General features: G+C 44.4%; 1 protein-coding gene across 1 annotated transcript in view; it reads left to right on the top strand.

Annotated features, from left to right (window-relative positions):
- ARHGEF10L (Rho guanine nucleotide exchange factor 10 like) overlaps positions 1-26,533 on the top strand; it is a 106,798-nt gene that overhangs the window by 37,243 nt on the left and 43,022 nt on the right. The window contains exons 2-7 of the mRNA XM_063436666.1: positions 6,750-6,959; positions 8,192-8,219; positions 15,432-15,526; positions 17,099-17,188; positions 17,590-17,756; positions 21,151-21,267. Of these exons, the coding sequence (XP_063292736.1) occupies positions 6,750-6,959; positions 8,192-8,219; positions 15,432-15,526; positions 17,099-17,188; positions 17,590-17,756; positions 21,151-21,267 (707 nt within the window). The remainder of the gene's footprint in view (positions 1-6,749; positions 6,960-8,191; positions 8,220-15,431; positions 15,527-17,098; positions 17,189-17,589; positions 17,757-21,150; positions 21,268-26,533) is intronic.

Here is a 26,533-nt window from a genome sequence, read left to right as displayed (position 1 = left end):
ACATTATACATTATATTATATACTTTATATGCATTATATTATATACATTATATTATATACTTTATATGCACTATATTATATTATATACTTTATATACATTATATTATATACATTATATTATATCATTTATATGCCTGCTGGCTGGAGTGATGGGACTTTGCTCTCACTATATAAATATAAATAATAACACACTATGATTGGAGGGCAGCAATGTAACACGCACAGGAACTCACTGGCTGCTCTGAACATTTTCCATAGGAAATCCTAATGGAAATCAAAGCATTGGTGCAGTTTATAGCAGACACTGTAAGAGACAGCCTACTGTACAGGTACTCTGAGAGACAGCGAACTGATACACTGAGAGAGACTGCATAATGTACCGGTACTCTGAGAGACAGCGAACGTATGCACTGAGAGAGACTGCCTACTGTAAGGTACTCTGAGAGACAGCAAACTGAGAGACTGCCAACTGTACAGGGACTCTGAGCGACAGCGGACTGGTACACTGAGAGACTGCCTACTGTACAGGTACTCGGAGACAGCAAACTGAGAGACTGCCAGCTGTACAGGTACTCTGAGAGACAGTGAACTGATACACTGAGAGACTGCATACTGTACAGGTACTCTGAGCGACAGCAAACTGAGAGGCTGCCTAATGTACAGGTACTCTGACAGACAGCAAACTGAGAGACTGCCAACTGTACAGGTACTCTAAGAGACAGCGAACATATACACTAAGAGACTGCCTACAGTACAGGTACTCTGAGAGACAGCGAACATATACACTGAGAGACTGCTACTGTACAGGTACCCAGAGAGACAGCGGACTAATACACTGAGAGACTGCCTACTGTACAGGTACTCTGAGAGACAGCGGACGTACACACCGAGAGACTGCCTACTGTACAGGTACCCTGAGAGACAGCGGACTGGTACACTGAGAGACTACCTACTGTACAGGTACTCTGAGAGACAGCTGACTGTTACACTAAAACACTGCCTACTGTACAGGTACTCTGAGAGACAGCGGACTAATACACTGAGAGACTGCCTACTGTACAGGTACTCTGAGAGACAGCGGACTAATACACTGAGAGACTGCCTACTGTACAGGTACCCAGAGAGACAGCAGACTGTTACACTAAAACACTGCCTACTGTACAGGTACTCTGAGAGACAGCGGACTGATACACTGAGAGACTGCCTACTGTACAGGTACCCAGAGAGACAGCGGACTAATACACTGAGAGACTGCCTACTGTACAGGTACACAGAGAGACAGCTCAGTTTATAAATTCAGTGTGAGACAGCTCAGCTAACAGGTACAGAGTGAGAGACAGCTCAGTTTATAGATCCAGTGTGAGACAGCTCAGTTAACAGGTACAGAGTGAGAGACAGCTCAGTTTATAGATTCAGTGTGAGACAGCTCAGTTAACAGGTACAGAGTGAGAGACAGCTCAGTTTATGGATCCAGTGTGAGACAGCTCAGCTAACAGGTACAGAGGGAGAGACAGCTCAGTTTATGGATCCAGTGTGAGACAGCTCAGCTAACAGGTTATAGATATTTTAGTTTGGGTGAGGTGCTGGGAGACGTGACCTTTGTGACAGACACAGCAGCATATCAGACAAACTATCTCTATGGAACCTTTAAATGTTAAACTGCTAATATCCCTTTATTCGTGCTACGAACTCACACAGTGCGAATGGCGAACGCAAAGTCAATTCTACGTTTATTCCAAATATTAGGGCACCATAGCCACACTGAGAAAGGCTGAGAATTGTCAGGAATTCAAAGTAAATTTCAAAGTAAAGGTCAAAATAGTTCAATTGAAAAAATTCTCCAAGTCAGCTCTCAGTTCAACTACTTTTTTTTTTTTTAATTGAACTATCTTGGCCTTTACTTTGCAATTTACATTGGATTCCTGACAAATCTCAGTTTGGCTAATTTCACACTTTATTGGCTAGCTCTGAAAACACATTTAAAGCAGGGTTAAGGCAGCACATAATACGCAGCCCAGGGCGTCCAGTCTCCTACCATTTTGACTGCTGGCCAGGTTATTGTATTCAGCGTAATATTTGGCAGACGGATCCCAGGGAAATCATATTCATATAACAGTCACTCAGGAACCTTTTCCATTATCCCTGCTTTGTGTATTGTCTGTCAGGAAATCATATTGCAATATTACCTTACATTTACTACATAGGTCAGTTAGTCTGGGTCACCGATAACAAAACCCGGTCAGAATTAGAAAGCACTACGGGTCCGTCAGGAGTTATATCTTCCTTTCCCGTTATCTGAAAGTTCACAGAGTAAAAAGGCGGGTGTCTAACCCCTCCATTCTTTGTTTATCGGTCTGTTTGTTCCTCCCGGATTTTATGCCAACACCATTGAAATGGAAGAAAAATTTCCCGCATTGACTATTGTGGCCTTAAATTTGCAGTTCTGTTTCTCGTTACTCATATTTCCCCAGTTTAGTGAAACAATCTTAGTTCCGTACAATGCATAGACATTTCGTTTCAGACATGGTGCGGAATACAGATACTTTGTACGCATTCCGTATGGTGTCTTGATGGTACTTTTTACTGGAGAGACTCGTTACGTAATTTCTCTTTTTAATGAGAGTTAACGGCCAAATCCAAAATTAAATCTGAATTACAAATAAATTGGAATCCCAGCTATAGACACAGTTTAGAGCTAGGTTGTTTTAACCAAACAGGGTTATTAACTAACGGGAGACTTGTTGGGAGTTTAACCCCTTAAGGACCAAACTTCTGGAATAAAAGGGAATCATGACATGTCACACATCATGTGTCCTTAAGGGGTTAAATCCAACACACTGTAGCCACATTTAAAGCGTACATTGAAGGATTTTTCCTGCCTGAAATTCACTTTGCATTCTCGTGAATTCCTAACAGTCCTCAATGTAGTGAAGAACCCTGATATTTGTTTATACTGGATTATATTCTATTTCGAAATCAATGGGTTTAATTGCTAAACACTGATTATAGTGAATAGAAAATTGGAACTTTGTCAATCTGGGATTGTCATTTTCCTCGAGATTCGGGTTGGACGGGATTTAAAACCTACTGCTGTCACTACTTTCACAAACAGAACTTGTAGAACATGGAAGGTCAAAAGGTAGATCCCATCAATTGCATAACTGCAGGCTGGGAAAGTATGATGGGTGTTGTAGTCCTGTAACACATGGGGATCCACCTTTGTGCCACTCCTGATACAGTGATTCATAGCAGTGACAGACGTGATTTGTGTGTTGCATATACAGTGTATGTAAGACTGAGCATTTAGGGTGGGGTGAAACTCTGAGATCTCCAGAACGGTAGATAAACTGTATAGAGGTAGGTGCTTTGTGCCATGGTTGAAGGGCATAGAGGGGGTCTATGGTTAACATTTAAGCTCTGTACACAGGGTCTGCGTTGTTTCCAATGGTGCAGGCGCCAGGCTTCCTGGGCTGGGAGCTGGGCACACCTAAGGGCGCAGCTGTCAGGAAGCAGGGCAGCCAGGCCTCCAGGTAATGCTCAGGCAGGGGGTGAGTTCTTAGTCCGTGTTAATGTATTTCAGGCTGAACTACGAGAAAGATGGAATCTGCTGAGAGCTCCCGGTTTCACTTCCAATCACTAGGTACTGTACAAACAAAGCTCTCTTCTTTCCCTGCATTAACCTTTCTGAGTGCTGCTCCCCATCCTCTTTGTGACTCCCTGCAGATAAACTCTTTTTACTCCCTTTTTACTCTTTTGTAATCCCTGTACCCTCTGTGTATGTAATCCCTGCACCCTGTGTGTGTAATCCCTGTACCCTCTGTGTGTGTAATCCCTGTACCCTGTGTGTGTGTAATCCCTGTACCCTGTGTGTATAATCCCTGCACCCTGTGTGTAATCCCTGTACCCTGTTTGTATAATCCCTGTACCCTGTGTGTGTAATCCCTACACCCTGTGTGTGTAATCCCTGTACCCTCTCTGTGTGTAATCCCTGTACCCTCTGTGTGTGCAATCCCTGTACCCTGTGTGTATAATCCCTGCACCCTGTGTGTATAATCCCTGCACCCTGTGTGTAATCCCTGTACCCTGTTTGTATAATCCCTGTACCCTGTGTGTGTAATCCCTACACCCTGTGTGTGTAATCCCTGTACCATCTGTGTGTGTAATCCCTGCACCCTGTGTGTGTAATCCCTGTACCATGTGTGTATAATCCCTGCACCCTGTGTGTGTAATCCCTGCATCCTGTGTGTTTAATCCATGTACCCTCTGTGTGTTTAATCCCTGTACCCTGTGTGTGTAATCCCTGCACCCTGTGTGTGTAATCCCTGCATCCTGAGTGTATAATCCCTGCACTCTGTGTGTGTAATCCCTGCACCATGTGTGTATAATCCCTGCACCCTCTGTATGTAATCCCTGTACCCTCTGTATGTAATCCCTGTACCCTGTGCGTGTAATCCCTGCACCCTGTGTGTGTAATCTCTGTACCCTGTGTGTGTGTAATCCCTGTACCCTGTGTGTATAATCCCTGCACCCTGTGTGTGTGTAATCCCTGTACCCTGTGTGTGTAATCCCTGTACCCTGTGTGTATAATCCCTGTACCCTGTGTGTGTGTAATCCCTGTACCCTGTGTGTATAATCCCTGCACCCTCTGTGTGTAATCCCTGTACCCTCTGTATGTAATCCCTGTACCCTGTGTGTGTAATCCCTGCACCCTGTGTGTGTAATCCCTGTACCCTGTGTGTATAATCCCTGCACCCTGTGTGTATAATCCCTGCACCCTGTGTGTGTAATCCCTGTACCCTATGTGTGTAATCCCTGTACCTCTGTATGTAATCCCTACACCCTGTGTGTGTAATCCCTGTACCCTGTGTGTATAATCCCTGCACCCTGTGTGTGTAATCCCTGTACCCTATGTGTGTAATCCCTGTACCTCTGTATGTAATCCCTACATCCTGTGTGTGTGTAATCCCTGCATCCTGTGTGTGTAACCCCTTGTCCCTTAGTGTGTACTCCCTGTACCCTGTCTATGTAATCCCTGCACCCTGTGTGTGTAATCCCTGTACCCTGTCTATGTAATCCCTGCATCCTGTCTATGTAATCCCTGCACCTTTAGTGTGTAATCCCTGCACCCTGTGTGTGTAATCCCTGTACCCTGTGCATGTAATCCCTGCATCCTGTCTATGTAATCCCTGCACCTTGAGTGTGTAATCCCTGCACCCTATGTGTGTAATCCCCACACCCTGTGTGTGTAATCCCCACACCCTGTGTGTGTAATCCCTGTACCCTGTGTGTATAATCCCTGCACCCTGTGTGTATAATCCCTACACCCTGTGTGTGTAATCCCTGTACCCTATGTGTGTAATCCCTGTACCTCTGTATGTAATCCCTACATCCTGTGTGTGTGTAATCCCTGCATCCTGTGTGTGTAACCCCTTGTCCCTGAGTGTGTACTCCCTGTACCCTGTCTATGTAATCCCTGCACCCTGTGTGTGTAATCCCTGTACCCTGTCTATGTAATCCCTGCACCTTGAGTGTGTAATCCCTGCACCCTGTGTGTGTAATCCCTGTACCCTGTGCATGTAATCCCTGTACTCGGTGTGTGTAATCCCTGCTTCCTGTGTGTAATCCCCGTACCCCAAGTGTGTTATCCCTGCACCCCGAGTGTGTAATCCCTGTACCCTGTGTGTGTAATCCCTGCACCCCGAGAGTGTAATTCCTGCACCCTATGTGTGTGTAATCCCTGTACCCTTTCTATGTAATCCCTGTACCCTGTGTGTGCAATCCCTGTACCCTTTCTATGTAATCCCTGTACCCTGTGTGTGTAATCCCTGTACCCTGTGTATGTAATCCCTGTACCCTGAGTGTGTGATACCTGCACCCGGTGTGTGTAATCCTTGCTTCCTGTGTGTAATCCCCGTAGCCCAAGTGTGTAATCCCTGTACCCTGAGCGTGTAATCACTGTACCCTGTCTATGTAATCCCTGCACCTTGAGTGTGTAATCCCTGCACCCTGTATGTGTAATCCCTGTACCCTGTGCATGTAATGCCTGTACTCGGTGTGTGTAATCCCTGCTTCCTGTGTGTATTCCCCATACCCCGAGTGTGTTATCCCTGCACCCCGAGTGTGTAATCCCTGTACCTGGAGTGTGTAATCTCTGCACCCGGTGTGTGTAATCCCTGCTTCCTGTGTGTAATCCCTGCACCCCGAGAGTGTAATTCCTGCACCCCGAGTGTTTATTCCTGCACCCTGTCTGTGTAATCCCTGCACCCAGAGTGTGTTAACCCTACTGAATTGTATGTGTATTTAACTCCTAGATTCTGTTTGTCTTGACCGGTTCCCTTGTTAGCGGCTGTGTAATTGTGTTTTTAAGTGATAATTGAAGAAGTCTGTCCAGTGATGAAATAATGGTTCTATTTTTAGTCTGATATAGCTGTCTTCACGTCCTGCAATGCCTTCTTTGCATGCATTCAGCACTGGCGTTCCTTGTGATATTAGATACCACGTCATTTACTGCCATTTCCCACTACGTGGATGTAAGACCAACTGTTTATGAGAAATGGAATGATCTAAACCAGGAAATTATTTAATGTATGATTTTTCTTAGTTGAGATTACCTACATATCTTAATATTTTTTGTGTGCCGCAATCTCCGTTAAAGTCCCAGAAAATAAATTGTGAACCAGTGGAAACGTGTGCGTGCGGTGACACATTCCTCATGTATATAACCTGTAATTGTCATACTGTAACTTCAGATGATATCTGCAGTGAGCTCAGTGGCGCCCCCCAGCAGGAACAAGAGGACTTGGGGGAGGCCTTTGACTTTGACAGCGATTTAGAAGCAGAGGATTCTGGGCCCAGCACGAGGGTAAAGGCCAGACCGATCTCTTCGTCCTCCAGCACTGCGTTTGAGTCGCCTCCACCCCAGAGGAATAGGACAACAGCGCAACTACCTTCCAACGCTGGTAAATCGCACTAACTGTACCATAACACAAGTTTGGCTGACACCGTCATTTGTTTAATTGCTGGGAAGCACTAGCTGTCGGTATTTTTTTATTAATGTGTGTAAAAGGATTAGTGTTACCCTGATATTGCCGCAGTCTAGGCTTCGATCTGGCGATCCCTCTGTATTGAATAGGGGACTAAACTCCGGAATAAAAAAAGTATAATCCGTTTCTCCCTGAGCAGGAGGTTCACTCAGGCTGAACCCCTGGCTTGGCATGGCCATACACGTCATGCCATTATCATCTGTAGACAGGCATAACTGGACTGACAGCACGTGTAAATGGAATGTTCACAATAGATTCCAATCGCAAAGCCTGATATGTGACATGGGAGGGTGTATGTTTAATTGTTTAATTAATCTGAGCAATACGTACACTGCTGATTAAATGTTATTTTCTTGCAGTCAGATTAGTGATTAAACGGCAGATGTCAGCATGGCCGAGATTTTCTGTTGTGTCATCTGAGTCTTCGAGAAACAAAACATGACCCAAAAAGGGCAAATTCACATGGCAAGGAGCGCTATTAATAGGCAGCGACCTTTCGCAAAATATGGAAAACCGCTTTCTTAGGAGAATTTTATACAGCTGCCCAAAAATAGATAGAGCGCTGTAAATGAAACGTGTCAAATAAAATAGGAAGATTAACATTAATGTCAAGCAATAGAACGTGTCTGTCTATCTAGATAAGCCAAGTCTCCTCCACTACAGGTAAGACCAGGGAATATGTTGTCTCCTGATAAGTTATAAAAGGATATCCCATCCCAGCCGTGGTGGTCTCATTGTGATTGTTGGCTCTCCACAATCCTCCGTTTAGTTAATAAACCTTTCAGTCTTGGTTTCTTGGAGTGATATGATTTGCAAATAAGTCCTGCAAATAATCAGGCTTTCCACAGGACAAACTGCAGGCCATGTGCTTACCAACTCCTTGTCGTAAATTTGTAAATTGGAGAGATGGGAATAATGTAATAATCATCTTGCTAAGTTTCCTTGAACTGTTCTTTATACAGAAACCTTATTAAATTCTGTGCAGGGGGGGGGGGGGGGAAGGGGGGGAGGGGTCTCTGCATCTGGAATTATATTGTGTAAACAGATATTACTATGCAAAATGAACCAATTCTCTGAATATATGTCATTCTGAAACATTAATGCAGCATGGCTTGGTCACTGAAGCTTTGTCTCTTCTCTTTTTACAGAACCAGAGATATTAACTCCGTCGTCCCAGTAAGTGTTTGTTATCTCTTACAGTGAGAATGAGTTGAGTGTGTCTGAGAGAGGAGAAATATATTTTTGCTTTATTTTAATTAAAGGGACACTATAGCCACCAAAACAACTTTAGCTTAATAAAGCAGTTTTGGTAACTATACTGTCCATTTAAATATTATCCGAATTACATTCTGGCAGTCAAATATGCATGCATCTATGATGTTCATTATTTTATAATTCTGAGGCCGATAGTGTATTTTAATAATGGAGTGATATAAAAACCAGCAATATATTCAGTAATTATTAAACTGTAGAAACGCAGTTATATAATAAAAACATAATATAATAAAGCTGAACTGCAACAACTGAGGGGATGTTTGCACATCAGGTGTGTGCGTATATATGATTTAGCACTCTAAAAGTCTGTATGGATATATAGTGTATATGTGCATGATTTAGGTACCATATACATCTGTAATGAATTACAGCACACATATTTCTGTTACTGCATTATACGATGCTAGAGAGTTAGAACATCTAATAGGATTATAGAGTCTAAATTGCTTCTGTCACATTTGTGATTAGAGTATTCTGGAATCTAGCAAATAAAATCGTCTTGTATTATTTATTTTTAATTTACCGGTAGTTAAAAAAATAAATTAAAAAAATGATATTAATTTATTTTACTCAAATGTTAAAACTTGAATCTGAAAAGGCACAGCCAGGGCATTTAATGCAAATTGGCCTACATTTGCCATGATTCACATCTTCTGATCTGAACACACTTCCAAAATGCAATCTCTATGAGCTGACATGCTATCCAGGAAATTGGGGAACCATGACAGCTGTAAATCTAAGCTAATTCTCAGTGTCAGCACTAATTACCTGTTCAGTTGGCAGGGGTAAATAGGATTTCTGGCAGGTGCTGACATTTCGATTTTTGCAGTGATCAAACTGTAATTTCTGTGTACCCTACCTTTAAATGTTGAAAAGATTGAACCTGTAGACCATCTCAGTGATCTAGTTTACCATCTCCACGAGATCGAGAATGGTAAAACACGCAGGCGGTACTAGAGTTTGCATAACACAGTGATGTGTACAAATGCGATGGCAGAATTTATAGTAAACAATAGCAGGTCCTAAAGATGAATTTAAGAGTTCCCTGAAAACAGAAATACAGGTGTTTCTAATTGTATTTTACATCAGTGATAGGTGCGGTTGTAATTCTTCTGTTATATAAGCTATAATAAATGATTCATTATTTGTGTAATAAAAAAAATAACAGCTATGTGTCTATGGACACACATAATTCACCTTCTCTGTTTGAGTGACTTTGACTGACTACTCCCTTTGTCGCCAGTGGCCAATCCATTTTCTGTAGTTTGTGCCGGTGTTTCTGTTAGATTGTTAGAGGGCTGACCATGGTGCTACCAGCAATACAAAGCTAAATAGAGAATAAGATAGTTCTTGCATAAGAGAAATCTTACTTTTGTTCAAGTCTGCAGCTGCTGCCTTTGATCTGCCTGCTTGACTGACATCATCAGAAGTTGTGTTCTGAGCCAATCACAATACTTTCACATTGGATTGACTGAGTTTGTCAAGGAGGCAGATCAGGGGCAGAGCCAGCACAAGCCAAACACAGCCCTGGCCAATCAGCATCTCCTCATAGAGATGCATTGACTCAATGTATCCCTATGAGGAAAGTTCAGTGACTCCATGCAGAGGGAGGGGAAACTGAATGGCAGTCACACTATACAGCCCTGCCCCAGGAAGCACCTCTAGCAGCCATCTGAGGAGTGGCCAGTGGTGGTATCCCTAGGCAGTAATGTAAACACTGCTATTTCTCTGAAAATACAGTGTTTACAGCAAAAAGCCTGAAGGAAATGATTATACTCACCAGAACAATTGCAACAAGCTGTAGTTATTCTGGGGACTATAGTGTCCCTTTAAGTTTTGGATTTATTGTTGCTAGGTCCACCATTTACTTACCCATCTGTTAGTATTTTCCCAGACATGTAAAAGGCTGTCTTGCAGTATGTAGGATGAATATGAATTATACATCCTGATGGGCAAATCATTTAGCTTAAGGAAATGAGAGCTGTCACATGAAAATTGTGTTTGTGGATATCTTAGAGTGAGTATTTGTTTTAATTAGCGCAAAGATTTCCTTAAAATTCATTATGAGCGGACACTGGCATTTTAAACCCCCACTTTAATCTGTGTTAACCCCTGAGCCATGCTGTCCTGCGCATAGATAGATAGAGTATGTCTGACACTGTGTGGCCCTCAATTTCCTCTAAACTGAGAATTGCCTGAGTCTGCAAAAGCTTCAAATAGCCGGGCGTTAAGCAATTTCGGATCAAATTGCAGCATGAATTGCAATTACAAGTTAGGCCATAATAGCCAATGTTGAGTGCTTTATTCACTGAACCAGGAGAAAGCAAGATTTGGCACTCCATAAGTGGAATCCTTAACCCTCTAACCACGTAACTTTTTTTTCTCAAATTTGGTAAAAAAAAAAAAAATGTCTAAAGCACTCTGCACACGTGGTCAGAGATAGCGCATCTGGCTCTTTCATTACTTTCAGGACAGGAAGATGTGGCATCGAGAAGAAAAGTGAGAAACTACATTTTACTAATATTTAATAATATATTTTACATATCCCACAATTTCCACAAACTCGCACCTATTTATGTTTCTTTGCATTGCTATCCCTCGATTTTCCCGTTCAAGCTATCCTGCTGGCACAGCTAGTGTGATGGGGGAAATCGCGGATAGCAATGGAAAGAAACATAAATAAGTGCGAGTTTGTGGAGATTGTGCGATGTGTAAAATTATACCAGTAGGTGCTGAACGAGGAAATTGCGGGTACCTGGTCATAGAGTTATGATTTGTTTGCCAGAAATATGGCTGCCAGGGCATTGGGGGAGATGTAAACATAGAAACATAGAATGTGACGGCAGATAAGAACCATTCGGCCCATCTAGTCTGCCCAATTTTCTAAATACTTTCATTAGTCCCTGGCCTTATATTATAGTTAGGATAGCCTTATGCCTATCCCACGCATGCTTAAACTCCTTTACTGTGTTAACCTCTACCACTTCAGCTGGAAGGCTATTCCATGCACCCACTACCCTCTCAGATATGTAGTCTACTACATTTAGAGTGCTGAAGGTTGCTTACCCCTGCACTAAACCATAAGTGGTAATGAATTGAGCTTTGAATGATTAAGTCCAGAATAGCTGCTTTTAAAAAAATTCTCCAATTCAGTTATAGTCCCAGATTGTCAATTACGGCATGAGCATGAATTTTTTATTTGCTTTTCAATTTCTCACAATTCAGTATAGTAAATAAACCCCTTTATTAATCAATTCAGGACAAATAGCTGGTGAGTGAATAAATGCCTACAGCTCACATTGCCACAGCACCCAGCTAAAAACTAATATATTATTACAGTAAGGGCTGTAAGAATGCAGGAAATAATAACATCATCTGAGTTTGGATGGAGCAGGCCTCCCATCGGAATGGCTGTTTTCATGCCTTAAATATGCTACTGGTTTATTTTGGTCTTAAGAAGAATTTAAAGAAGGTGTAGAGGCAATTCGTGATTTTGCTTAACCCCTTCATGATAAGAAGTTATGGGGAATCTTTTGTATCACGTCAATGATATGTCAGGTAAGGGTTAAAAAAAAAAAATTAAATAAAAAAAAAACACGCCTGTTTGACACTGGTTTGGATAGTCTAACCTGTGAAGGAAAGCAGAATAGAATAGAATTCACGCCATCTAGTGATTATTATGTTACCGGGACGTCATTAAACCTGTTTGCAAGAGCCATAACCAGAGTTGACTTTTACAAATCCTCAAAACGTCGAAAATCGATAAAGTGCAGGCTCTCAGAGAGACTCAGTAAATGGCCTGATTAAAATGTATTGAGAAGCAGTCACAGCCTGCAGCAAAGTGCCAGGCCAGACGCGGAAATACAATGGAGGTGTGCAAGCTGTCACAGTGATACTGAGTGCCCAGGAGTTCAGTCACGTAAACCTTGTGTCTGCAGGCAGGACTCGACCCGCGGCCAATAATGTTATTGGGATATTAGTGAATTAGCAGACATTCCTGAAACACTTCATGTGGGCGCAGACTCGCACATTCAGGGTTATTGCAATAGTGAGAATTTACATTTATTCAGAGCCAATTTAAAATTTAAGGTCAAAGTAGCTGAATTGGAAGCATAACTGACTGGTAGAATTCCTCCAGTTCAGCTACATTGGCGTTAAATTTTAAATTCACTTTGAATTCCTAAGTATTCTCAGTTTAGTAAATTTCATTGTTGGTCAGGGTTATTTACTAACGTGAAAAGAATCGAAATATTAGAGATTCAGTTAAACATCTATAAAAAGGATTAAAAAAAAAATACATCGTATGGTGAAACACAGTTACATACAATGCAACGCGTGCTATAAAGTTTCACTCACAGAACGTAGTAAAGTTTGGCGCCTTGGGGTGCCTCCCCTGATTTGGCATGGGGGCTAACACCTTCTTTGCCACCTTCAGTCAGAACCATGGCCCACAGATATTAAATCAAAGGAACAGTATCCACTTGATTCAGAAATTAAATGTATTTGATTTTGTACCATTACAAATTTTGAAATCAAGTGGATACTGTTCGGTATTTGGCATGAATAGGAGTTCCTGGTTGCCAATGTCAATTCTGTGCAACTTTTATTGCATAATAGGACATTCAGCTGACTCTCTCAGTTAATGAATGGCAATGACTGCGGCTTGTGTCACGCTGTGAGAGCCAGAAACGTGTCACCGGACCACCTGGGAACATCGGAGCTCAGCAGGGACCCCGGTAAGAGGGCAAACCGTTTGCCACATTACTGGGGATCTGGGCCAGGGTACTCTAGGAGTCACTACAGAGGAGTGATGATAGGAGTAACCTTTACATTTGGAATTCTTTTAGTGTTCTTTCTTAAGAGCAGTTTTGCAGCAATTTGCTATTTGAAGGAGGGAGGAGTGATTAGGTGGTACATTCATTTCAGTGCTGCCCACATTTCCTCATTCGACATTTCAAGGCTTTTCACTAAAAAGTAAATTGTTGGGCAAGCAAAGTGCATTTCAAATTATGGTCCAAAATAGCCAGATTGTGTAAGTACTCACTGGGTTTAACATGTAGAATTGCTGCAAAGCATTCCTCCCCAAAAAACCCATACAAGATTGAAGACACAAAAAACAACTAATTATGTAGTCCAAGGCTAATGGAAGCCACATCTTTTGGGTCCCCTTGTTGACTAAATAATTGATTACCTTTCTGTGGTACAGGAATGCTTTACAATGCAGGGCAGCACTATTCATGAACTGCCCAACTGCTTAAAGTAGTAATAGGTCTGCAGGACAACTTGATGCATTAGGAAACCCTATTAGGGTAGGCAGCCTTTGGACCTAACACTGCAAAGCATCATGGATGATGTAGTCCAAAACATCTGGAGTGCTGTAGGTTGCCTACCGCTGTGACTAGATGGAGTTCCTATTAACAAGAATGTGCATTCAATGAAAAAAATGTTTCTGGTTTGATTGTTTTGGCCTGGGCTTTGTAGTCCGCTTGCCATTTCTCCGCAATTTCCAGTTAGATTTATAAAGTCCAATGTTAGTGAGGCCATCCTGTCGGAGACCAGTTATTACACATTTATTTCCTGGATTCAGACAATCCTCTTCTCCTCTGGTTTGTCACAGAGGTCTTTCAGGGCATTTAACCCTGTCCTAGACTGGCCCCAGCCCTGCATGCTTCCTTGATTCCCCAGTCTGCGGCTGCAGCCATGCTGTGTTGTGTCTGAGCTGCAGTCAGATTCACACAGGGGAGGAGAGGAATTTGGGAGAGAGAGAGAGAGAGAGGGAGGGTGTAGTGTGGGAATGAGGCAGAGCCGGGTCTGAATGTTGCAGCCTATTCTGATTTCCACTTCCTGCTGCTATTTTCATGTGATATTTGTCCATCAGGGGCTTTGCAGAGATGCTCACCGTGGGCGCTGGGATGGAGGTAGGGTACCAGCAAAGATACCACCAGGGGACCCCCCTTAGTGAGGTTTTACCCTTTGATTGCCTTTGTGGATATCAGTTGGCTGAAGTCAGATCTAGCTTTGCATGCATTTTATTATTAGGCAGAGGAGCTAGTAGACCTCTTTCAGAATCCCGTCCCATAGAACTTAATTCAGGCCGAGCCTGTCTCTATACTGTAGATTCTGCTGCTGTGCAACAATGTATTTTTAAAGCCTTCAACATTGCCTCAAATGATCTCTTAACATCGTACATGTTGGGTAAACTAGAATCACAGAGAGAGGCTGTTAAACATGTTTTCCAAAGTTAATTAAAAGCATTGTAATTATTTTATTACAACCTGTTAATGAGATACATGATTCATGTTTATTTATTTTCTGCTGTTATTAGTTTAGATCAATTAACGTTCCTTTATTTATCCAAATTCCTTTTGTATTATTTTATTCTTATACGTCATTTTACAAGTAACTATATTCTGTGAACACAGCTCTGTTTTCTGACACTCTACCACTTAATTAATAACTGAAATAATTACTTTTGCTGGGTTAAGGACCTGGGAAATGCACACAGATCCCTTTAACCCATTAAAGGACCAAACTTCTGGAATAAAAGGGAATCATGACATGTCACACATGTCATGTGTCCTTAAGGGGTTAATGAGCTGAAGTGGTCTGGGTGCCTGTAGTGTCCCTTTAAGGATTCTACTTCTTTCTTTCTTTTCTCTATTATGGTTGTTGTTTTGCTTAATAGATCACAGGATTGCACTGAGAGCCATGTGTATGAAAGGGTTAATCATATTAAATTAAGGATACTGATGTCCTATGTAGGTTTCAGGATTGCATGGAGTGAAATAGTGTCGATGAAAGAGTTAAGACCGCCCCATTATGGGTAATATTTTCCTATGAAGGTTGATGTACTGGGCCGAGACCATCTGTAAATTGCAGAATGTGTTGACCTGTCTTTATATTAGAATGGCAAGCTCTCTGTATTTGATAGAATAGAAACACGACCCAAGTCAACCTCTTACAATTTGAAGAATGTTGTTTGACATCAGATCACACGGCTTGTTTAACCCATTACTGCACACGCTGGAAAAATAGAAGACTGGATTTCTTATTGCCTCCTTGGGGCAAAACCTGCTAAATGATGATTATGTTTGGTTTTGTCTTCTTGTTCAGGACCCCCCCAGAAGCAGATAATGATGGGTATTCCCATGTAAAGAAGGGACATATTGTTCGATCTCGCAGCCTAAGAAAGAGTCTGATTAGTAAAGGTGAGTAGTGTGTGCTTGTACATTTCATACAATTCATTTCAACATGTCACTTTTATCTCCAAATACAAAGAAACAAGTCCTGCGCTCAAACTCCAATTACTCCTGGGCGGCAGCAACGACCATAGTACACATCAGTCAAAATACATATAGTAAAAACCAAAGAAAAAAACGTTACCTGCAATCTTTCCACATCCCTATGTATTTTTAAACAAATGGAGGTTTTTAGTTACCTCCAATGGTCATGAGAGGGTATGCACACCTGCCACGTCATACCCTCTCATGGCCATTGGAGGTAACTAAAAACCTCCATTCACTTTTATCTCCAACCTGATGAGATGAAGCATAAATACTGTTACTGGGATTTTGTTTTTGCATCTATGGGGGCTCTGCATAGTGGGCAACTCTGTGTCGGCTCTTCCAGCAGAGAGTGTACTTCTAATATCAAGGACCTCTGTAAGCTCCAACACAGAGAGTACCTTGAACATCGAGGGTCCTGGCAAAGCTCCACCAGCTAAGAAAATGGCTCTGATATCAAGGGTCAGGGCAAAGCTCTACCAGAGAGAGTGCCTCCAACATCAATGGTTAGGGCAAGTTCCACCAGCTGAAAGAATGCCTCTAATATCAATGGTCAGGGCAAAGCTCCACCACCTAAAATCCTCTAATATCAATGGCCAGGGCAAGCTTCACCAGCGGTCAGGGCGAGCTTCACCACCTAATATCCTCTAATATCAATGGTCAGAGCAAAGCTCCATCACCTAATATCCTCTAATATCAATGGTCAGGGCGAACTCCACCACCTCATATCCTCTAATATCAATGGTCAGGGCAAAGCTCCATCACCTAATATCCTCTAATATCAATGGTCAGGGCAAGATTCACCAGCTGAGATAATGCCTCTAATATCAATGGTCAGGGCGAACTCCACCACCTCATATCCTCTAATATCAATGGTCAGGGCAAGCTTCACCAGTTGAGAGAATGCTACTAATATCAATGGTCAGAGCGAGCTCCACCAGCTGAGAGAATGTCTCCAATATCAATGGCCAGGGCAAGCTCTACCAACTAAGACAATTTCTCTAATATAAATGGTCAGGGCAAGAATTACCAGCTAAGAGAATGTCCCTGATATCAAGGGTCAGGGCAAAGCTCTACCAGAGAGAGTGCCTCCTACATCAATGGTCAGGGCAAGCTCCACCAGCTGATAGAATGCCTCTAATATGGTCAGATGGTCAGAGTAGGCTCCAACATCAAGGGTCAGGGCTAGCTCCACCAGCATAAAGAGTGTATTTAACCTAATATCCTCTAATATCAATAGTCAGGGCAAGCTCCACCAGCTTGGGAATGCTTCTAACCTAGAGAGTCAGGGAAAGCTTTGCCAGCAGAGTGAGTGCGTTTAACATAGAGAGTCAGGGAAAGAGCTACTAACAGAGAGAGTGCATCTAACATATGGGTCCGGACTCTCTTGAAAATGTTGTCAATGGTGTCTCTACTGGCAATCTCCTAAGTGTGGGATCACCATTCATGTTAATATTAAAGCTTTTTTTATAGTTCTGATCCCATCTTTATTTTCAGGTTCCTCATCTAATCGTCTCTCCAGCTCACACAGCACAGAGGACGGGATTATCTACGACGACGTACCGTGCGACCATGAGAACCAAGATGGTGAGATCATGTTACATGCATGTGTTCCCCGAGGGAGGGAGAAAGCAGTGACACAGCTTCATACTGTATATTTAAATGGATAGTGCATTTAATCTGCTCTTTGAAACCGCTTGTTTGGAGCTGACATGAATTTTAAGCCTTCAAGACAGTAGGCATGGAGAGCTTGGCCTGCAAGCTTACAGTCTAATGGAATGGGACAGCTGAGATATCCAGATTTTGTGGGGTAGTCGGTGTAAATGAATCCTTCTTTTGTCTGTTTCAATACACAATATGCAGGTGAGTGTAGGGAGGTGGAAGCCAGTGACACCCATTGTACGTTGTCGGTAACGTCAGATCATGCTATACTCATTGACTCCGTCAGACTCATTGTATGGCTTTGTAATGTTCCTTTTGTCTGGCAGGGCTGGAATACCACCTGATCTATGAAAATATTCATCTCGAGGGGTGTGAAGACGCCCCAGAAGATACTGGCTGGAGCTCTAGTGAGTTTGAGAGTTATAGCGAAGACTCAGAGGCAGAGGAAAGAAAACCAAAGCCAGCAAAACCATTTGTTGCCTTCCAGCCCAAGGTATCAATTTTGGTGACATCACCAGGTCCAACGCACACAGATCGCAGACGATACGCAGACATCGTTTTAGCTGGAATGCACTTGTATTTTATTTTTAAAGGGGATCAATGTTACATTTATTTCCAAGACAAGTGTCATTACTCCTGTAGGCGATTCTTCTGATTCTATTTATTTATTTTTTATGCCATTGTGAAAATGCTCTCCGATGAGAATTAGACTGTTGTGTTAGTGATCATCAAATATACACAACATATAGCTGGGAAGAGAAAGAGAGTTTAAGTCAGTCTTGGGGGAGAGAGTTTGTGTTTATAGAGGGGTGTGGGCAGCGTTGGGGGAGAGAGTTTGTGTTTATAGAGAGTGCGGGCAGCATTGGGGGGGAGAGTTTGTGTTTATAGAGGGGACAGTCAGAATTGGGGGAGAGAGTTTGTGTTTATAGAGGGTGTGGGCAGCATTGGGGGGGAGAGAGTTTGTGTTTATAGAGTCGTGCAGGCAGTGTTTGGGGGGAGAGAGTTTGTGTTTATAGAGGGGTGCAGGCAGCATTGGGGGAGAGAGTTTGTGTTTATAGAGGGTGTGGGCAGCGTTAGGGGAGAGAGTTTGTGTTTATAGAGGGTGCGGGCAGCATTGGGGGGGATAGAGTTTGTGTTTATAGAGGGGTGTGGGCAGCGTTAGGGGAGAGAGTTTGTGTTTATAGAGGGTGCGGGCAGCATTGCAGGGGATAGAGTTTGTTTTTATAGAGGGGTGTGGGCAGCGTTAGGGGAGAGAGTTTGTGTTTATAGAGGGGTGCAGGCAGCGTTGGGGGAGAGATTTGTGTTCATAGAGGGTGCGGGCAGTATTTGGGGGGAGAGAGTTTGTGTTTATAGAGGGGTGTGGGCAGCATTGGGGGGGATAGAGTTTGTGTTTATAGAGGGGTGTGGGCAGCGTTAGGGGAGAGAGTTTGTGTTTATAGAGGGTGCGGGCAGCATTGCAGGGGATAGAGTTTGTTTTTATAGAGGGGTGTGGGCAGCGTTAGGGGAGAGAGTTTGTGTTTATAGAGGGGTGCAGGCAGCGTTGGGGGAGAGATTTGTGTTCATAGAGGGTGCGGGCAGCATAGGGGGAGAGAGTTTGTGTTTATAGAGGGGTGCGGGCAGCGTTGGGGGAGAGAGTTTGTGTTTATAGAGGGGTGTGGGCAGCGTTAGGGGAGAGAGTTTGTGTTTATAGAGGGTACGGGCAGCATTGGGGGGGAGAGAGTTTGTGTTCATAGAGGGGTGCAGGCAGTATTTGGGGGGAGAGAGTTTGTGTTTATAGAGGGGTGTGGGCAGCGTTAGGGGAGAGAGTTTGTGTTTATAGAGGGGTGCGGGCAGCGTTGGGGGAGAGAGTTTGTGTTTATAGAGGGGTGTGGGCAGCGTTAGGGGAGAGAGTTTGTGTTTATAGAGGGTACGGGCAGCATTGGGGGGGAGATAGTTTGTGTTCATAGAGGGGTGCAGGCAGTATTTGGGGGGAGAGAGTTTGTGTTTATAGAGGGTTCGGGCAGCATTGGGGGGGAGAGAGTTTGTGTTTATAGAGGGTGTGGGCAGCGTTAGGGGAGAGAGTTTGTGTTTATAGAGGGTGTGGGCAGCGTTAGGGGAGAGAGTTTGTGTTTATAGAGGGGTGCAGGCAGCGTTGGGGGAGAGAGTTTGTGTTTATAGAGGGGTGCAGGCAGCGTTGGGGGAGAGAGTTTGTGTTTATAGAGGGTGTGGGCAGCGTTGGGGGAGAGAGTTTGTGTTTATAGAGGGATGTTGAGAGCCCGCTCTCTCTACTGCAATACAGATATAAACATTATCTGATAAACTTTTAATTATTTTACAGCTCTGCTGCTAAGAGAGTTAAGAATTATTTTTATTAAAACAAATAAAGAAAACTTTTTTTAATAAAATACTTCTAAAAGACAGTAAAATATACACTGACCCGAAATTTCTAGAATGCCAGCACAAACTATTAACATTTTAGTTGACATGCGAATTTTAGGAGATTTTAGATGAAGAGGAAAAAAGTAAATGAATACCCATGGCGAAATCCTCCCCCCTCCTCCCCTTTCCAATTTAGCTATATAGCGACACCTTGTGGTAATGCTGAATGTGTGCGCTCTTTAGCAGTTGAACATTTATTAGTAATTAGTATTTTGATTATTCATTACTGTGCGTTGCCTTGGTTTATATATACAGATCTGGAAACTCTAAGCGTCACCCGACCTATTTCAAATCTGAGTAATTCTGTAATTGGTTATTTCCTGCTGCTGAGTGGCGATACCCTATATATATATATATACAAAAGTAAAGAGATGCACTCGAAGGACTTAATAGATGAAAAAAGGGTAATTTATTCCAATAGGTATTACATAAAAAATTAGCCGACATTTCGACCCATTCGAGTCGGCTAATTTTTGATGTAATACCTATTGGAATAAATTACCTTTTTTTTCACTTATTAAGTCCTTCGGGTGCATCTCTTTACTTTTGTTTATATATTTTCAACGCGGGATTGCATCTAGGCTAAATTGGATTATTTACATGAAAGGGTAAATGCCAATAATTATATATATATATATATATATATATATGTCATGTCCTTCTTTGTATCTTGAGCATTAAAATACAATTCTTAACATTTTCCTGAACACACCGGAAGCTATGTATGGCTGGATTTCCGTGAATAGTTTCCATTTATTCTAATAACAGCAGTAATTATTTGCCCTGGATTAATTGATTTTATAGGATTTAAACAGTTCCGTTTTGGATTTATACATTGTAGCCAGTGGATAAATAACATGCATAGTGTTTAGTGTTAGTTTGAACAGAATACTTTAACCCTACCTACATCACATCAAACCTGTGGTATAATGTGTGTACTCAGAGGTCACTGTAAGGGATTTGGTTGATGGCATTGGGTGTTACTGCGATTCGGAAATGGTGCGGATTGTTCATGTTTTAGATTTAAGTTGGCGCGAGGGTTGTCGTCACCTATTCACACAAATTACCAAGTGTGAATTGTCTGGGATTCCAATTTTAGGCCAAAGGGGTCCATCTGAAACCTGTGACTAGGATCATTTACTAAAATGTGTCTATTTTGTCCTATCAATTCACTTTTTAGTGGATAACCTTGTGAATATTTAAAGATACAGTGCGTGGGCATAACCTGCAGGGTTCTGGATTCGTCCTATCATTCCTTTCCATAAATTAACCATCGTATCAAACAACCAATTCATGAACTTGCAGGTGTTGGCGTTGGTGGGACTGTCCCATTTTCTGCTTGTGTTTAGACATTTTTTATGCACTGTTTCTTTTCTGATGCCCGTCCTTGTGTTGCACCCCTTAACATCTTTGACTCCCCATGTGGTTGCCTTCTGTTTCTGTTGCACGCTTGCCTGGCTGCCTTACAGCGCTCTCCTGACCTGAACAGGTTTAAGGAGAGGTACAGCAAGACTAAGAGAGAAATCCTAGCTCTGAGAGCCCGGGGAAGGGATAGCCACCAACCAAAACAGAGATATGAGTGTAAGGTATACATACTCTAACTCTTCATGTTCCCATTTCTCAATGTTTCAGGTAATTTATTCTAAGAATGACCTGATATACCTGTAAGACAAGCGCTTGATGGTGTGCGTTCATTTTCTGTCTTACAGTGTTTTCCTTAATGTATGTGTGTGTTTCTGTGTCACAGTGTTTTCCTTAATGTATGTGTGTGTTTCTGTGTCATAGTGTTTTCCTTAATGTATGTGTGTGTTTCTGTGTCATAGTGTTTTCCTTAATGTATGTGTGTGTTTCTGTGTCACAGTGTTTTCCTTAATGTATGTGTGTGTTTCTGTGTCAGTGTTTTCCTTAATGTATGTGTGTGTATTTCTGTGTCCCAGTGTTTTCCTTAATGTATGTGTGTGTGTTTCTGTCTTACAGTGTTTTCCTTAATGTATGTGTGTGTTTCTGTGTCACAGTGTTTTCCTTAATGTATGTGTGTGTGTGTGTTTCTGTGTCACAGTGTTTTCCTTAATGTATGTGTGTGTGTGTGTTTCTGTGTCACAGTGTTTTCCTTAATGTATGTGTGTGTGTGTGTTTCTGTGTCACAGTGTTTTCCTTAATGTATGTGTGTGTGTTTCTGTGTCCCAGTGTTTTCCTTAATGTATGTGTGTGTGTTTCTGTCTTACAGTGTTTTCCTTAATGTATGTGTGTTTCTGTGTCACAGTGTTTTCCTTAATGTATGTGTGTGTGTGTTTCTGTGTCACAGTGTTTTCCTTAATGTATGTGTGTGTGTGTGTTTCTGTGTCACAGTGTTTTCCTTAATGTATGTGTGTGTGTTTCTGTGTCCCAGTGTTTTCCTTAATGTATGTGTGTGTGTTTCTGTCTTACAGTGTTTTCCTTAATGTATGTGTGTTTCTGTGTCACAGTGTTTTCCTTAATGCATGTGTGTGTGTTTCTGTGTCACAGTGTTTTCCTTAATGTATGTGTGTGTGTGTTTCTGTGTCACAGTGTTTTCCTTAATGTATGTGTGTGTTTCTGTGTCACAGTGCTTTCCTTAATGTATGTGTGTGTGTTTCTGTGTCACAGTGTTTTCCTTAATGCATGTGTGTGTGTTTCTGTGTCACAGTGTTTTCCTTAATGTATGTGTGTTTTCTGTGTCACAGTGTTTTCCTTAATGCATGTGTGTGTGTTTCTGTGTCACAGTGTTTTCCTTAATGTATGTGTGTGTTTCTGTGTCACAGTGTTTTCCTTAATGCATGTGTGTGTGTTTCTGTGTCACAGTGTTTTCCTTAATGTATGTGTGTGTGTGTTTCTGTGTCACAGTGTTTTCCTTAATGTATGTGTGTGTGTGTTTCTGTGTCACAGTGTTTTCCTTAATGTATGTATGTGTGTTTCTGTGTCAGTGTTTTCCTTAATGTATGTGTGTGTGTTTCTGTGTCAGTGTTTTCCTTAATGTATGTGTGTGTGTGTTTCTGTGTCACAGTGTTTTCCTTAAAGTATGTGTGTGTGTGTTTCTGTGTCACAGTGTTTTCCTTAATGTATGTGTGTGTGTGTTTCTGTGTCACAGTGTTTTCCTTAATGTATGTATGTGTGTTTCTGTGTCACAGTGTTTTCCTTAATGTATGTGTGTGTGTGTTTCTGTGTCACAGTGTTTTCCTTAATGTATGTGTGTGTGTGTTTCTGTGTCACAGTGTTTTCCTTAATGTATGTGTGTGTGTTTCTGTGTCACAGTGTTTTCCTTAATGTATGTGTGTGTGTTTCTGTGTCACAGTGTTTTCCTTAATGTGTGTGTGTGTTTCTGTCTTGCGATGTTACTGGTGAGAATTATCTTTAATCTGCTCATATGACCTTTTCCAAAAATGCGTGACATACACAAAGGAATCATAGAAACGTTTAATAAAACATCCCTTGCAATAGAAGTATTTAAAGCACAGTTTGAACAGTTGCAGGGGTCGAAGTTTCGTAATGTAAGGTGGTGTCTATAGTACTACAGATGGCAGCGTTCTGCATTTACAACTGCCATGTTCACAACTGCAGTCACTTACTGAGAGACATAGTGAGCTGTGTAGAGTAACGTACGTGTGTGAGAGACATAGTGAGCTGTGTAGAGTAACGTACGTGTGTGAGAGACATAGTGAGCTGTGTAGAGTAACGTACGTGTGTGAGAGACATAGTGAGCTGTGTAGAGTAACGTACGTGTGTGAGAGACATAGTGAGCTGTGTAGAGTAACATGTGTGAGAGACATAGTGAGCTGTATAGAGTAACGTGTGTGAGAGACAGTCACCTGGCAATGTGTGTTAGTGACACAGCCGGACTGTAATTGGCAATGCTTAAACTGGCTGATAAAAGCAGCTGCATCTCACAACTCTTCATTATATCTGACAAGTGAGAGTTAATTTAATGATTTAATGATCCGATGCAGATAGACTGTAAATTTAATAGCCAGGCCTAGGGGAGCCGTCCTGTGTCCCACACCATATGTGTAGAGTGTATTATTACTTCTCTGAGACCAGCTATGCTTTGCTTATGTGCGATTTATCTGATCCGAATTTAACTCATGTCCTAGCGTTCTCTCCCTCGCAGTGTGCCTTGTCCTGGTGCTCTCTCCCTCGCAGTGTGCCTTGTCCTGGTGCTCTCTCCCTCGCAGTGTGCCTTGTCCTGGCTCTCCCTCGCAGTGTGCCTTGTCCTGGTGCTCTCTCCCTCGCAGTGTGCCTTGTCCTTGGCTCTCCCTCGCAGTGTGCCTTGTCCTGCTCTCTCCCTCGCAGTGTGCCTTGTCCTGGCACTCTCTCCCTCGCAGTGTGCCTTGTCCTGGCACTCTCTCCCTCGCAGTGTGCCTTGTCCTGGCTCTCCCTCGCAGTGTGCCTTGTCCTGCTCTCTCCCTCGCAGTGTGCCTTGTCCTGGCACTCTCTCCCTCGCAGTGTGCCTTGTCCTGGCACTCTCTCCCTCGCAGTGTGCCTTGTCCTGGTGCTCTCTCCCTCGCAGTGTGCCTTGTCCTGACACTCTCTCCCTCGCAGTGTGCCTTGTCCTGGCGCTCTCTCCCTCGCAGTGTGCCTTGTCCTGGCGCTCTCTCCTTCGCAGTGTGCCTTGTCCTGGCGCTCTCTCCCTCGCAGTGCGCCTTGTCCTGGCACTCTCTCTCCCTCGCAGTGTGCCTTGTCCTGGCACTCTCTCTCTCCCTCGCAGTGTGCCTTGTCCTGGCGCTCTCTCCCTCGCAGTGTGCCTTGTCCTGGTGCTCTCTCCCTCGCAGTGTGCCTTGTCCTGGCGCTCTCTCTCCCTCGCAGTGTGCCTTGTCCTGGCGCTCTCTCCCTCGCAGTGTGCCTTGTCCTGGCAATCTCTCTCCCTCGCACTGTGCCTTGTCCTGGCGCTCTCTCTTCCTCGCAGTGTGCCTTGTCCTGGCACTCTCTCTCTCCCTCGCAGCGTGCCTTGTCCTGGCGCTCTCTCCCTCGCAGTGTGCCTTGTCCTGGCACTCTCTCCCTCGCAGCGTGCCTTGTCCTGGCGCTCTCTCCCTCGCAGTGTGCCTTGTCCTGGCGCTCTCTCCCTCACAGCGTGCCTTGTCCTGGCGCTCTCTCCCTCGCAGTGTGCCTTGTCCTGGCGCTCTCTCTCCCTTGCAGTGTGCCTTGTCCTGGCGCTCTCTCTCCCTCGCAGTGTGCCTTGTCCTGGCACTCTCTCCCTCGCAGTGTGCCTTGTCCTGGCGCTCTCTCCCTCGCAGTGTGCCTTGTCCTGACACTCTCTCCGTCGCAGTGTGCCTTGTCCTGGCACTCTCTCACTCGCAGTGTGCCTTGTCCTGGCACTCTCTCCCTTGCAGTGTGCCTTGTCCTGCGCTCTCCCTCGCAGTGTGCCTTGTCCTGGCACTCTCTCTCTCCCTCGCAGTGTGCCTTGTCCTTGCTCTCCCTCGCAGTGTGCCTTGTCCTGGCTCTCCCTCGCAGTGTGCCTTGTCCTGGCTCTCCCTCGCAGTGTGCCTTGTCCTGGCTCTCCCTCGCAGTGTGCCTTGTCCTGGCTCTCCCTCGCAGTGTGCCTTGTCCTTGGCTCTCCCTCGCAGTGTGCCTTGTCCTGGCTCTCCCTCGCAGTGTGCCTTGTCCTGGCGCTCTCTCTCCCTCGCAGTGTGCCTTGTCCTGGCACTCTCTCCCTCGCAGTGTGCCTTGTCCTGGCACTCTCTCCCTCGCAGTGTGCCTTGTCCTGGCGCTCTCTCCCTCGCAGTGTGCCTTGTCCTGGTGCTCTCTCCCTCGCAGTGTGCCTTGTCCTGACACTCTCTCCCTCGCAGTGTGCCTTGTCCTGGCGCTCTCTCCCTCGCAGTGTGCCTTGTCCTGGCGCTCTCTCCCTCGCAGTGTGCCTTGTCCTGGCGCTCTCTCCCTCGCAGTGCGCCTTGTCCTGGCACTCTCTCTCCCTCGCAGTGTGCCTTGTCCTGGCACTCTCTCTCTCCCTCGCAGTGTGCCTTGTCCTGGCGCTCTCTCCCTCGCAGTGTGCCTTGTCCTGGCGCTCTCTCCCTCGCAGTGTGCCTTGTCCTGGTGCTCTCTCCCTCGCAGTGTGCCTTGTCCTGGCGCTCTCTCTCCCTCGCAGTGTGCCTTGTCCTGGCGCTCTCTCCCTCGCAGTGTGCCTTGTCCTGGCACTCTCTCTCCCTCGCACTGTGCCTTGTCCTGGTGCTCTCTCTTCCTCGCAGTGTGCCTTGTCCTGGCACTCTCTCTCTCCCTCGCAGCGTGCCTTGTCCTGGCGCTCTCTCCCTCGCAGTGTGCCTTGTCCTGGCACTCTCTCCCTCGCAGCGTGCCTTGTCCTGGCGCTCTCTCCCTCGCAGTGTGCCTTGTCCTGGCGCTCTCTCCCTCGCAGCGTGCCTTGTCCTGGCGCTCTCTCCCTCGCAGTGTGCCTTGTCCTGGTGCTCTCTCTCCCTCGCAGTGTGCCTTGTCCTGGCGCTCTCTCTCCCTCGCAGTGTGCCTTGTCCTGGCACTCTCTCTCTCCCTCGCAGTGTGCCTTGTCCTGGCGCTCTCTCCCTCGCAGTGTGCCTTGTCCTGACACTCTCTCCGTCGCAGTGTGCCTTGTCCTGGCACTCTCTCACTCGCAGTGTGCCTTGTCCTGGCACTCTCTCCCTTGCAGTGTGCCTTGTCCTGCGCTCTCCCTCGCAGTGTGCCTTGTCCTGGCACTCTCTCTCTCCCTCGCAGTGTGCCTTGTCCTGGCTCTCCCTCGCAGTGTGCCTTGTCCTGGCTCTCCCTCGCAGTGTGCCTTGTCCTAGCTCTCCCTCGCAGTGTGCCTTCTCCTGGCTCTCCCTCGCAGTGTGCCTTGTCCTTGGCTCTCCCTCGCAGTGTGCCTTGTCCTGGCTCTCCCTC

Source organism: Pelobates fuscus, chromosome 11 (genome assembly GCF_036172605.1).
Source record: "Pelobates fuscus isolate aPelFus1 chromosome 11, aPelFus1.pri, whole genome shotgun sequence".
Taxonomy (NCBI): Eukaryota; Metazoa; Chordata; class Amphibia; order Anura; family Pelobatidae; genus Pelobates; species Pelobates fuscus.
Note: the sequence above shows the minus strand (reverse complement) of the source record. Positions and strands in the feature narration are given on the sequence as shown.